Below are 14071 nucleotides of genomic sequence, written 5' to 3'. Positions count from 1 at the left end.
CGCACCCTCCTAACTGCGAGGCGGACGTGCTACCCAGTGCTCCACCGAGCCGCCCCTGTAAAAACGTTATTTATTCATTTATTTATTTATTTATTTAGCCATCAATTGTCCGTCCGTCCGCCTGTCCATCCATACAACATTTGCTTCTTGAGTGCATGCTGTCCTTTGTCATTCAGGAGCATGACAGGAGCATGACATCACACACAGACACACACACGCGCACGCGCCCACACACACACACACACACGCACACACACAGACACACACACACACACACACACACACACACACACGCACACACACAGTCTGAGTATTGGTATATTTTCTGCATGTGTTGCTCCACCATTTGTTTTTACAGATCCATTGCTTAAAATGTTAAATACATTAAGTTGAATTGACTTTTATAAGGCAAAACAACGTTGTTTTAAACACACAACACTTAGCAATTCTCTTTGTTTTATGTTTATTTGGACAATCAACTTAACTGGGAGTGGTGGCCTCTTTCTTGACAAATTTTTTACGATTTGCCGAAGTGATGCATGTAAAACGATTTGAGTAAAGTTCACTGCCAACATAAATGGCAAATTTTTGCTTGCAAGTCAAAGCAAAAAATCAGCCAACAGCAATTTTTGGCAGCTTTACCTGGAAAACATTTTGTCGTATCACAAGGCAAGGTTCAAATGGGGGTTCTTTTCTCATTGCTGCAGTGAAGAGAACTGTCCATGGTTCTGAATGTGAGTGTGGGAGTTCATTTATGTAATGTATGGGGCTGTGGCTTTGTATTCAGTCTTTAACCTGCTTAACCCACTTTCCACTTGGCTATCTTACATCCGCCCAGAGATAAAAGTGCTATTGGATAAATATAGCATGCTTAACAACATGCACGTCCATGTGTTCTGAGAGACCTAAATGCTTCTGACTGTTGTCTGTGCCTTTACCCTGGACGGGTCGCTGATCATTTGATTGATGAAACCTCTGAGAACATGTTCTTGATATTCAGCCCATTAACCCAACCGGTATAAAACATGTTGGGACACGTTTGGGCCTTTATTGAAATGAATATGAGCAACATAAAGACATTTGAAGATGTTAATTGTCCAATTATGTTGACAGCTGTTGTACTGCATTGCAATGCCAATTGAGTTGCAGTTTCCTAGCAACCACAGAGGTACAATGAAATGATTTTTCTTGTGCTTTAAGTGGCACCATTTCCACTCTGGATGTTGAGTGTATATTTCCACAAATCCACAGTGAGCGTGCATGTGTGTGTTTGTGTGTGTGTGTGTGTGCTTTTACACCTTTAGGCTAATCTGTTTGTCAATTTACATTTTACTGCTAATATTTTCTTGGTCATGGTGAGTGCACGAAGCCCAAAACACAATCTGTGCATTTGATGAATTGTGTCCCAGAGTGATTCATCCTGAGCTAATGATTGTACATGCATTCTTTTCAATTAATTCACCATCAAGGGAGTTGGAGATGGGGATTTGGGGGGAGGGGAAAGTAGAGTGGTGGGGGTGTGGGGGATCCAATCCTGCTGGTCTGAAGACTCCTAGCAATGGAGCATTAGTCACATGCTGATGTAATTGGAATGGCAGCAAGAGTAAAGCCTGCTGGTTTAGGCACAGCCTGTAGGCTTGATTTAATGCCCATACCAAAACTAGCTACCCCTCCCTTTATATCTTTCTCCTCTTCACTTCTCGATCTCCTTACCTCCCCCTCCTCGACTCACACTCTGCCATCCAGCTCCATCTGTACTTAGCACAACACTACAGCAGCACATCATCTCTAGAAGCTAACAAACTCCCCCATGTTTCCTTACACACTTGGCTGAGCGCGCGCCCGAGGGTTAGGTTTTAATGCTGAGTAAAAATCTCCGGAGCAAAGTGCAAAGCCAGGACAGACTGAGCAGGTGGATCCGGGCCAGGGTGCTTGGTCGCTGGGCTTTGCTGCTGCTCAGTCCCCTGACAGATGGGCTGGCAGGGCAATCCTATTACCCCCATGTGTTGAGCTCCTTTTAATGCCAGGGTGGGTTGCATAGTTAATGGAAGGCAGTGCATGTTTGCTCGTCCAATCTCATGCTACTAAATGATAATCATCCTCATTTGTTTGATAACACAGAGGAGATCTGTCACCTGGTAATCATGCAAAAAACTACAAGCGTTTTTACATTGATCATTGTACAGTTGAATAACTAAAAAATGCGATACCAAATTAGCTTTATGTATTTTAAGTTTTTAAATCTTAACCTCTTGCACTATTTCTGACTTGTGATTTGATTGTTCTGATTTCTTCTGTGTTTTGAGTCAATGTTTACTGAAGAAAAGCTGCATTTATTATTGTTAATTGCAATCTCACTGAAGTCACCGAAAAAAAGAATTATAGCAACATGAATAGGGAAGTAAGATTGATTCAAGTGAGAATATAGAATTATTTCGGTCAAGATGAATTGTTTTCCTGTGCCTCCTTTTTCTTGCTCATTAGGATTTTGTGTTCGCCTTGTCCCTCGTGTTTCAGAATCAGCTTCTTCATCCACCCGTGTCTTGTCCAGTTGTTCCTCATTGTCTTGGCAGCTTGCTTGTATTTAGTTCCCTGGTTTCTTTTTGTCTTTGTCTCTTTATTGTTTCCGCTATCAGTCTTGTCATGTTCAGAGTTATGGTGGTTCTATTCCTACTGTGTGTTTTGTTACTTAAGAATCTTTACTTGTGTTTAGACTTTGGTTCATGGTTTGATTGTTTCAAAGTGTTTTGTTTCACTTTTTGTTTGGTTTTGGAGAATAAGTCCATTTTCATACACCTGGACTAGGATCCACCTTTTTATCACCCTCTCCAAATTTGTGACGTTTATAGTTTTCTAACAGCCAATGTCACGTGAACAAAAGAACTGAGACAGTCAATTATGGTTGTGCTGTGGTGTTATTTAGCAGGACAAAACAGTCGCATTAACCCAGCACACATCGCGTAATTGTTAAATTGCAGCTTTTATAGTGGAGTTGAGTGGGTTTTCTCCAGGCTTGCTGTTTGACTAATTAAAGACTCATTTTTTCATATTGTTGGTGTATTGTGAATGGATAGCGTGGAATGTAGAGACCACGACTGCCTCATTGTTAATGGTTCTTGGTTTGTATCTCAGTTCAGAGGTTTTTATATGGTGTTTGCTTGCTCTTCCTGTCCAGTTTCCTCCCACATTCCCAAAACATGCATGCAACCACCTGAGATAAATTCCAACTCATCTTTGATCCTGAACAGGACAACCAGTGCAATAACAATAATAATGATAATAATAATGATGATAATAATAATGATAATAATAATGATAATAAGTGACTAGTCAGTGTACACTCTTGGCTTGTATATTGGCATAGTAAAGCATATCTTTTTCTATGTTATGATTCTACAATCTCTGTGGTTCTTAAATTGCCTTGCTACACTTATCTGGACGAAATTCTAAGTGAATGTGGGCTGTCAGTGCTGATGTTCCTACGCCTACATACGATGTGCACCTACAGTATGTTGCTTGGTATGCAGACAGCGCCCTTGCACCCGAATCCCTGAGTCAAGCAATTACCTCCCATCAAGGAAAGCAATTGAGCATGACTAAAATATCATGCTCTGTGATTGTCCCTATATACGTTTGGACCGGTAGAATCTAATTTAACCCACTTTGTCGGGGAGAATTGAGGACACGCTTTCCAATTTTCCTGTGCGCCCCCCTGAGCATTTCCTGCAAGGGTGAAGCACAGCGGCCGTGCCGTATAGATGCGCTGTCACAGGTCTTTACCCAGCAGACGTGCAGTGCAATGAGAAAGTGAGGGAAGGAGTAATGAGCCATGGGATGCAGAACTTGAGGTCCTTCATGAGAAAATGGTTATCGATGTTAGGTCATGTAAGGGGGCCAATTTACGAGGAACAGCGTTATTGTTCTGAGCCACTTCCCTTTAGTCCGGCGGCCATTTGGTGCCGTCACATTTGCAACCGGCTCGAGACAAGTGCGAGGGGGTGGGCGGAATTGATGAGAGGAGATCTGATTGAAATATATGTGCATAAGTGTGCATATTGTGCAAGTGATTTCGCCATTGTCTAACTGATTTCAATTCCATTCACTTGCGCAGCTCAACTGGAACTCAGCTGACTTCTCCGTGGCAGAGTATCCCTATTGTCCTTGGAGATCCTGTTTAAATATTGATAGAGCCGGGAAACACCGCGGACCACTCAGTCAGATCCGAGAGGTCAAGGATGGAAGCGTTTTTCCACAAATTTCATTATGGGAGTAGAGAGGGAAGCACACAACCTCCCAATTCTCCAACAGCTTTTATTATTCCCTGCATGGATAATGCCCGATAATGTATTCCAGTGAAGGTGCAGGTTGATGGTGTGTAAAATAGCATAGGTTGGAAGGAACTGTTTTTTTCTCTTTTTTTTAAAGCCTCCTTTACTCACAGCCAGATTCCCATTAGAGGTGTAGCAGAGGATCTGATGAGCAAATGGTCCTGTGGATTAGAGAGCTAATGCATTTAAGAGAGGGGGGTCCCCAATCCCTTTATTGCTGCTGCTACTGCTGCTGCTGCTGTGTACTGGGGGGGGAGGCTCGCACGAGGGGTGATACCTAGTCCCTTTGTGGAAGCGAAAAGATTTAGCTTTAAATGAGCAGATAAGAGCAGGGATGCAATGCTTCTCTCACATCCACAAAGAGCCGTCAAAGATTATGGGACGCCCAGTAGTGGGTGCATAGTGACATTATTAAACTGTAAATGAGATCTTTCGAATTTGAGCTGCAGACGGCAGCCCTGCTAATCTAATTAATCAGCGTCTGGGCTCCTTTGTTTTTCTTTTTTTGCATCCTCTTTTCTTAACAAACACGTTTTTCTGTGTCTGTTTTGCAAGCTTTTGTGCTTACATTTGTTTGAATACACTACCAGGCACTTTTTCTGAAAGCTTCTGTTCTCTTTTCTGAATGAATACGTACGTAATATGAGTATGTCTCTTTAGAAAAAGTAACAATACTAGCAGGGGTGTCAAAATCCTTTTTATCGTGGGCCACTTCGTCGTTACGGCTTTCATCAGAGGGCCGTCATGACAGTGATACCAAATAAATGTTTAATTGTCTCGTATTATTACATATACACAACTAATAGATTGATTACTAGTTTTGAAATCAGAACTAATATTTTCTCCAGTTATAGTTCAAATTACTCAACGTTATTATTTATTGCACATGCAAATTAAGAATTATGGTACAGATTTGAGCAAGAATCATGGGAGTTGACTTAATTTGATCTTGTGGGCCATATGGAATGACATGGCGGGCCAGATCCGGCCCCGGGCCTTGAGTTTGACACCTATGCAATAGAGCCTTGCACGCTGCTACTAACATTTTAGTGACTGAATCAAAACTGAATACATGTGCATTCACATCTTCTGCAAAATGGTGAATGCAAAATGGTGAATGAAAGTTTCATCTGTGTTTAAGGATCAGGTTTGTTGCTGACGTATCTGTTTTGAACAGCTTTTCAGTGTAGTCTGTGTTCACCTGGACAACTGGCACAGAACCTTGACCTCAAAACTTCTCAAACGTATTTTGAGGGCGTGTGAGCCATGTGATCTCGTGTGATGGCATTTTTCATGCAACTTTAGAGTCAGTAGATGTAGGGGCCATTATGCCCAGTGGACACCTGCTATTCACAGGGATATGGCCCACGATTAACGCCCAGGTTGCCTTCCAACCCCTGCTCCCCAAAAATAGATGAAAAAAAATCATTGATGAATATGTGAATTTGCGGCTGTGGAACTGCAAGTTCGATGAGCGATTATTAACACAGAACGTCATAGGTAAGAGACACGAAGTGTAACGAGCCACACGCCTTATCAGTAAAGAAAAGTACAGGCCATCTGGCTCGTGGGCAGTACAAAGACAATTTGAAGCAGAATTTAAACAGCTTAATGAACCAGAGCCAATGTCATTAGTGGTGTTTTTATGTCATAATAATTCACTTTATTCAAAATGTCACTGTTGCACTTAACTGCATCCTTCATTTCCTGCTACAAGAATGATCACCAACAGTGCATTTTCTTAAAAGGAAGAGTTAAACTGTTGAGCTTTCATTTTTATATTCCCACATAACCTCAGCAGTTTTATGTTGCATTTTGTTCCCTTGCTTGTACCCTATGCGAACCAAGTGAATACGAAACCAAGGGACGTTCAAGTCAGTATCATCATTCACCTTAAGGTGCCTGTGACATTTGATCATTTCACCCCAAAACATTAGGACCTAAAACTGCCACCGCGCCACTTCCTTCAAGTTTCCCTAATGAATGTTCATTTCAAATGCCATGAGCTAACAGTCAATTGGAGAAACGTGCAGCGAGAGTAGTTGGCCCGTGCAGAAGGGTTTATAAATGGTCGAGCAGGGTTTAAGAGGCAACCTGCTACTAGAACATAAGGCTGCTGTCAGCTTAATACGCGCTATCGTGACTTGTGGTCATCAGCATATTAGAGCATCACATTAGCAGTTTGCGTCTGCGTGTCTCCCAGCCTGCATGGGAGGGGCTGCTAAAGTGCGGAGGCAGCAGCGCGCGCGCGTGAGTGCGTGCTTACGTGCGTGGGTTTCGCTGCATGCATAGTGAGTCAGCTCCGTCCGTGAATGAGAACAAGACGGCCGTTTTCGACTCGGATGAATTGTAACGAAATCACCGTAGGGGTGACGAACTTGGAGAGAGCTAGCTGTGTTGGCGCATAATCCCGCCCGCCCTGCTGGCTCTGGGAGGTGGCAGCAGAGTCATCCGAGACCTGAAGTCAAATCCTGGAAAGGAGATTTATGACTGCGCCGCAACACCTTCACTTGAGATCTTTCTCCATTTTTTTTTTTTTTTTGGTCGCGCATCATTCAATGGCGATTAACGTGAAGCAGAGGACGACATTTCAAAAGCACTTCCATTGAAGAAGAGTCTGCGGAACAATTATTCGAAGCGCCACCGGGCACCGTTTGATGCGTTTTGACGTGGGGAACATCACCTGATCAGTGAGTCGACTATTTGATCGCAGTCGTTCCACCACAGATCTGGAGCCATGACAGGCGCCCCGCTGGTTCCACGGCCCGCCTGCTGACGGTACCTTGCCAGGATGGGAGAGAGGTCTGCCGCTGTCAGGATCTCCAAGCAGCCGATTTATCAATGGAGGAGGAGAGCGACACCCGCAAAATTAACAGCAGCTTCCTTCGCGACCACAACTATGCAACAGAAGGTATTTCAATAATAGCCCTTCACAGTGCGTATGCGTGGTTCTTTTTTATTTTTATTTTTATTTTAATTAAGAAATCAATTACATTTGTCTAGTCACTCTGCTAATGTGATAACACAAGGTAGCATTCACACGAAGCATCATCAGGGAGTTGCCTGGGGGAAAATTAGAGATGATAAGGTACTGTCCAGGCAGTCAGGTTATTTTAGGATGAGCCACGCTGTAATCTGTGTGGACGACCGCCTAAGCATAGGGGGATAAATCTTCCAAGGAGTCCATTGTGAACACTTGATGCTGTTGAAGATCCTGAATAAAGAATGACGCATATTATGAAGCAAGAAAACATAAAAGTCTAAATTTGTCCGAACTAGTTTTTTAGCTTGTCCATTGCTTCCTTCAGTGCTGATATAATAGAGTGAGGAATCATTTGTATCATTTTGATTTCAGAGAAAATGGAAGCAATAAATGTCTCACTCTCACTCCCTCATTTTTTCCTTCGCATGCGCAAGCACATACACTGTTAAAAGAGCATTGAACAATAGCTGTTATTGCTGCTTCAGACCAATAATTGCTGCTCCTGTGTGTGCGTGTTATCCTCCATGACCACGCATCAGGCTCTTGATTATCTGCCTGTTAACCGTTTGATGCTTAATAGTTCCCTCATGTTCCACCAATCATTTTGGCAAGCTGCTCGCTCAACATAAAAACATTTCAGCTAAAGACATTCATTCATCAAATCATTCGTCTTGCTCTGCCTCCATAATTATGCAGATTGGTTTGTACATTTTCATGGCTGAGGTGGGATGGGTAAAATAACAACAATAACTTGCAGCAATTAACTAAATGGGTCATGATGTCATGCATCATTTTAATAGTGATTTTGAAGTTTTTTTTATGTATAGCTTACAGCAGGGGTGCCCAATACGTCAATCGCGATCTCCTGGTCAATCGCGATGGAAATGTGGGTAGATTGCGTGGGATTAAAAAGTAGGGGCTGAATCACAGGCTATTAGGCGATCAAATTTCTCATCGTATTTTAATTTATTTATTTGAATTTAGATAATAATTTTTTTGACACACGGCTTTCCAGGCTTTCATTTTAGATACAGCCTAAGTGTTTTTTGGCGCATTTTTGAACGATAAATTTTGTTGCTGGGCGTGTGCTGATTTGCAGGGTGGCTCATAAGCCACACTGAGGCTACAGGAGTGGCAAAGGCTGAAATACAGTATTTTTATTTCAATGTAGTTGAGGTACTGGCTGACTGGGATTCCTCATGCACCCAGAGCAGGAGAGTGTGAAGTTGGGGGTGGACGTAATGGATATCTTTGTTTGCGTCGAGATTAAATACTGGAGCTTCTTCCAGTTGGTGATCTCGTCTGACACCTTCAAATGAGTCCCAGGCTTTTCCTTGTTTTATCAAAAGAAGGTGGATGAAAAGGACACAGGTTGTAAACGTTGCCCAGCCTGTGGCCCATCTGTGCTTTTCAAACACACCAAGCCTACTTTTGTTTCATTTTATTGCTTTAATTTATGATCGTCACAGCTCATAGATCACGAGTGGGTGTGCGTGTGTCTATTTGTCCTTTCCTTGCTTTCCCTAAGTGATATGAAGTCAGACTTCAGCCAAAGAAGAGCAGGTGTCAGGGTCTACATCCAGTCCTCATGATTCACACACACGTATGTTCCATCAGGCCTAGCCCATTCAGACCACACACAGATGCACGCAAACACACACGCACGCACACACACACACACACACACACACACACACACACGCGCGCACACACACGACACACACACACAGACAAGTCTCTGATGAGTGGTAAGCGAGCTTGACTGCCACCCCCTCCAACCCCCCACCCTCAACACCCTATGCTTGCCCATAGCAGCAAGAGCCTGTAATGATGTCACATTTTAATGATGTCAATGGCGCTGACCTTTGCCTTGCACCAATCCCATGCCTGGCTGAGTCTGTGGCCAGTTACACTGATGAGACGAGATGTCAGCACCTATACTTTCCCAGTCACTTTACGCACCTCCTGTCTGAGCATCAGCATTATTTCAATGGAGGAAAATGATATTATGGTCTGGTTTGCTAGACCCTGCAGCAGCCACCTGCAGATGGCACATCAATGGATAATGACAACTGGATAAATGGCTCTTGGATTCATGACTGCATGTCTGCCTGTTAATGTGCGCGCAAACTTAATGTTATGCCCTGACAATACAGACCAGTGATCAATTTAATAGTCTCAACCTAAAAGGGTAATAAAAAATAAAAAAAGAGATCTGAATAGCTTCCTCGCTGTAAGGCAGGACGTATAGCCTAATGTCGACTTTGGTATTGATTTTTGCTCCTTTACACAAGAATGACCTGAAAATCTTTTGGTAGGACACACGTAATCCTTTCCGCCATCTCTCCCCTGCCCCCCACTTTTTCGCATCTTATTCATACGCTTACAAGGCGTTGTGTGATGTGAAGCCTTCATCACACTGAATGCTGAGGCAGCCCCCATATCACAGAGCTCCCAATCTTGATTGCTCCCGCTTGCGAGAGCAGCAGCAGCTCAGCTTGCCTGTGCCAAGGCAAACGGCCGGGGGCTACACTTTAGGACCCCGGCATGAAAAGACTTAGTCCACCATACCCCGAGGTCCCATCCATTATTCACCGTGAAACGTTCATAACACCTCGCCTCGCCATGTAGTGCCAGTCGAATAATGTGTGTGTGCGTATGGAGCAGATGAGGGGGGGGGGGGGGGGGGGTCTTAATGGCAAGCTGTGAAGTTGGGGCAAGTCGCACTCCTTATCCAGCAGCTGCTTTCTTGCCCTGATTAGCTTCTTATTAAGTCTGCACCTCCATGAAAATTTAATGAGAATTTATGAAAGCGTACCCGAGGCTCCATAGCTACATAATTGCAAATATATATATTTCTATCTCAGTTCTGTGCCCGTTTCTTGGTCAGCTAGGCGATGGGTTCGCTTTGGTGCTGCTAGCGAGAAGGCTGAACTGTTTGACCCTTCCGAGCTCAACAATGGATGAATGCATGAGCACCTTTAGATAGCAGATTGCTGTGTCTTTTCTATTCTGGTGATTAAGTCAATGTAGAAACACAATTTGCGACTCTCCTGCAGACATCTCATCTTTGATTCCTTCGCCCTTGAAGACGAGATGAAAGGATTTCAGATGGAAAGCGAGAGGCGGCTTTTGTTTTGTTGGTGGATTAAAATTCACTGTGCCCCCGTTTCCCCCCCTTAATACATCACTCCTCCCTCCATTCCACCACAAATTTCCATGCAGAATCATCCAAAAAGGATAGAAAGCCTTTTGGAGTTTAAAATGTGCCTACATTTATCACTGGCTTCGTCTGTCCTATGTTGTGTCTGCAGTCATTTGCCATGTGTTAATGAAGTTGGAGAAATGAGGCAGTGACACCCATTTCACCCATCCCTCTCTGGAGCGTGGCGATGCACAACACCACACCACACACACACACATGCACGAAAGGACAAAAGACGCCGCCTCGCTCTCATGGGGCTGATGGAGGAGAAACCAGGTTAATTAGCTTGTTCACATCAGATTTTTACAAAGAGTCATGCTCCTCGTGAACATAGTTGCTTTATGCTCTTTTGCTTTGTGTGGAGCTCACAAAGCGGAATAAAGCCCTTAATCGTATGGTTGCCACGCCAGTGGGTTAGCAGCAGGGTTTGCTCAAAATTCCAATTGATCTCTTTTGTAACGTGCCTCTGAAAGGATGCTGTGATCAACTGTTTATTCTTGACAGAAAAATGATGAATGAATTGACGCTTGATATGCTGCATGTGTTGATAGAGTGGAATCTTAAAGGCCAAACACAATTGGTTCTGGTACGCTGGTCGACCTCTAATCTTAGGTTCATTTCCAAATGTACAGGCGATAATTCAAATTTTTTCCCCTCTTGAGGATATTCCATGCCTTTAAGGCAGTGTGGGAGAATATTGGTGGCCACTGGCCACAAATTTTTGAAACTTGGAACATAATTTCATCATTCTCACTTTTATACTCACTTTTGTTGCCAGTGGCTTAGACTTCAATAGCTGTGTGTTGAATTCCTGTTTTCTTGAGGCGACAGTATATTTACACTGTTACACAAGCAGTACACTGACCACTTGACATTGTAGTAGGGTCGATTCTTCAGTGTCGTCACATGAAAATGGCAAATACAATGTTTTAAAAAATAACGTTTTTTTTTTTAATTATTTGAATACATTTCCTTGATTGACTATGTGGAGAATTAATGAAAAGTTTTTTCCCCAAGTGTTTCATTGTCACTGATGGTATTATGGATCACTTGCCAGTAGGCAGCAGGCTAGAAATGTGCCTTGTAAAAGGGTGCGGTCTGCCTTTTTTTCTAAGTCAGCTGGTAAAGGTCCCAGCCGCTGTATCCTTAAACAGGATCAGTGGTGTACAACATGGACAAATGGATAAATAGGACTTATAATGCTGTTATAAGCTCTGAATATTCTGAGCTTCTGTTTTGATGCCAGCGTTGGCTTGAGCTCAAATAAGCATACATAGAGGAGTCGTGTGTGTGTGTGTGTGTGTGTGTGTGTGTGTGTGTGTGTGTGTGTGTGTGTGTGTGTGTGTGTGTGTTTCATTGCTCCAAAACAATTCCACATCACTTAAAACAGGTCAACAACAAATTTCAATCAGAGATGGCTTTATGGATCCCTAAAGTTTGACACCGATGCTTTACTTTTTTGTACCAAAGCATTTTTTTTAGATATTTAAATTTTTTGTTTGACTGCTTATTATTATTATTATTATTATTATTGAAACGATGTCGGAGAGAAAACTCAAGGGCAAATTTGAAATCGGAGAAAAACATTGAGATAACTTTACTTACAACTCAGATTAAAACATTTTGTAAACATTTGTTGACCACTGCTGTCGATAATTGCAATTAAGTTTAATGACAAATGAGAAGGGCTACGCTAACCATGATAATTTACCAAATCAATAAAACACACTACCTTTTGATTATAAGTGCAGCAAATGAGCTGCTAATTGCTAATGTTTGCGGTATACTCCAACACTTGGACTTCAATGTACAAGACATGTGCACTGTATAAAACATTCAAAGTATTGCAGAAAGAGAATCCTATTACGACATTGCAAAAATCATAAAATCCTCTAAAAGAATTTGATTTAAATGATTCAAACCAAGCGTCAGTCTAGATAGACTCAATGCTCGCATGCAAATTGATGTTCCAAAATTAAAAATCAAAACACATTTAATCCCCTGTAGAACTGAGCTGCAATGATGTAGAACACAGGTTTTTGGGGCAACCTTTCAGGCTAACTTACACAAAATTGTGTTCATTTTCTAAGTAATGTAACCTTTTGGGGGGGGCTTTCCTATTTTGAAGTATCTTGCATTCATGTGCTCCTTGATAGAGAAAAGAAGACGACATGCATGGTCGTCATAGTGAAAGGAAAGAGAGCGTGACGTGAATCTTCCCCACGAGTCTGATCCTTTGACGTCGGCAGCTCAACACAAGCGGTTTAATCCTGCCCTCACCACGTCTACAACAAAGCATTCACACAACTCCATGTTGCTCTCTTAACCAAAATCATTTCTCGTGCAGCCGCACAATTTGGACTGCGTGTCTCAAGCAGCAAAGCCTCTCGGGGTGAGACTGGCTCAAACATCGGTTTGTCTTCCACTCTGATCTGGATTTCAGGGTTGTCTTGATGTGAGCCAGGGTGTGACTATTTTCACCTGGGTATGTACCAAGGAGAGGATCTGTGCGAGCATTCATTGACCTACTTAGTGCAACAAGCCGCCTCCACCCACACTGGATCAGTCTTCCCCCTCCCTCCTCTCCATCACAAACAATTCTCTGTGTGGTGTCCTTTTCTGTTTGCCTGATGGATGCCGCATACACTGCTGTCTATAAATACATTCAATATCCCAGCACCCTGCTTATTTTCCTGGCTCCTTATTGTATTTCAGAATCAATAATACATATCTATATTTCCATCTAGTTAGTTAGGAATCGCAATTCCATATCGAATGGTCGGCATAGGCAGGTTTTAGACTGATGAATGGAAACAAGAAGAGATTTATAGTGGCTTGTCAGGTCACAGCGGCAGGCTGACGCTATTACTGGTGATGGATGTGTGTTACGTCAAGACAGAAGCACTGATCTGCCCATGTCAGACCTGGCTGGACACAATTTATAGCCTTAATCTGGTTGTGGTGTGCTGATGAACCACGCAAGTGTGGATGTGTGAGTACACTATAGAATTATATGTGAGGCTCAGAATCATCACCAATGCTGTTAATTTCCCACAAACCTACAGATGATTACAAATCAGAATTTATTGACTTGCAATTTATCCATCATGATTATGATTGCAAAATATTGCCAAGGTTTACAAGTTGACATTAGTCAGTCCTTGGCTAAATTATGAGTAATTTGTGGAGTTGGTGTGTGTGTGTTGGGGGGGCTAAACTGCTAGACATCTCCTAATGTTCTTAGCATTTGTCCTTTAAAAACAAAATAAAAAATATACAGAATTTACAGTAAAATGTGAAAATAGTGATCTAAATACAACCCAGTTTTATTGTTTTCCCACTTTTCTGTGGAGCCACAATATGGCCATTCAGCAAATAAAAATCCTGTTTAATTTAAAATTTGACAAGGTTATAAATAACTTTAGGATTCAGCCAATCAAGTACGAATTCCATCAGTGCCTGAGATAGAATCAATCTTGTCTGCTTTGAATACATTTGCATGCAGAGAGGGAAAAAAGTCATTTAGTGGTTTCATCCTGAGTTTCTGCTTCACTG

At 42.5% G+C, this 14071-nt stretch overlaps 1 protein-coding gene across 2 annotated transcripts in view; it reads left to right on the top strand.

The window, feature by feature from the left end:
- Positions 1-14071, top strand: part of LOC119128501 (serine/threonine-protein phosphatase 2A 55 kDa regulatory subunit B beta isoform) — a 46420-nt gene that overhangs the window by 15949 nt on the left and 16400 nt on the right. The window contains exon 2 of one of the 2 annotated variants that reach the window (XM_037260969.1): positions 7056-7239. The exons of the other annotated variant lie outside the window; for it this stretch is intronic. Within the exon in view, the coding sequence (XP_037116864.1) occupies positions 7170-7239 (70 nt within the window). The 5' untranslated portion in view covers positions 7056-7169. The remainder of the gene's footprint in view (positions 1-7055; positions 7240-14071) is intronic. 2 annotated transcript variants of the gene reach the window in all.

This window comes from Syngnathus acus, chromosome 10 (assembly GCF_901709675.1).
Source record: "Syngnathus acus chromosome 10, fSynAcu1.2, whole genome shotgun sequence".
NCBI lineage: Eukaryota > Metazoa > Chordata > Actinopteri > Syngnathiformes > Syngnathidae > Syngnathus > Syngnathus acus.
The sequence above is the reverse complement of the archived record's forward strand: the minus strand, read 5'-3'. Positions and strand labels throughout refer to the sequence as shown.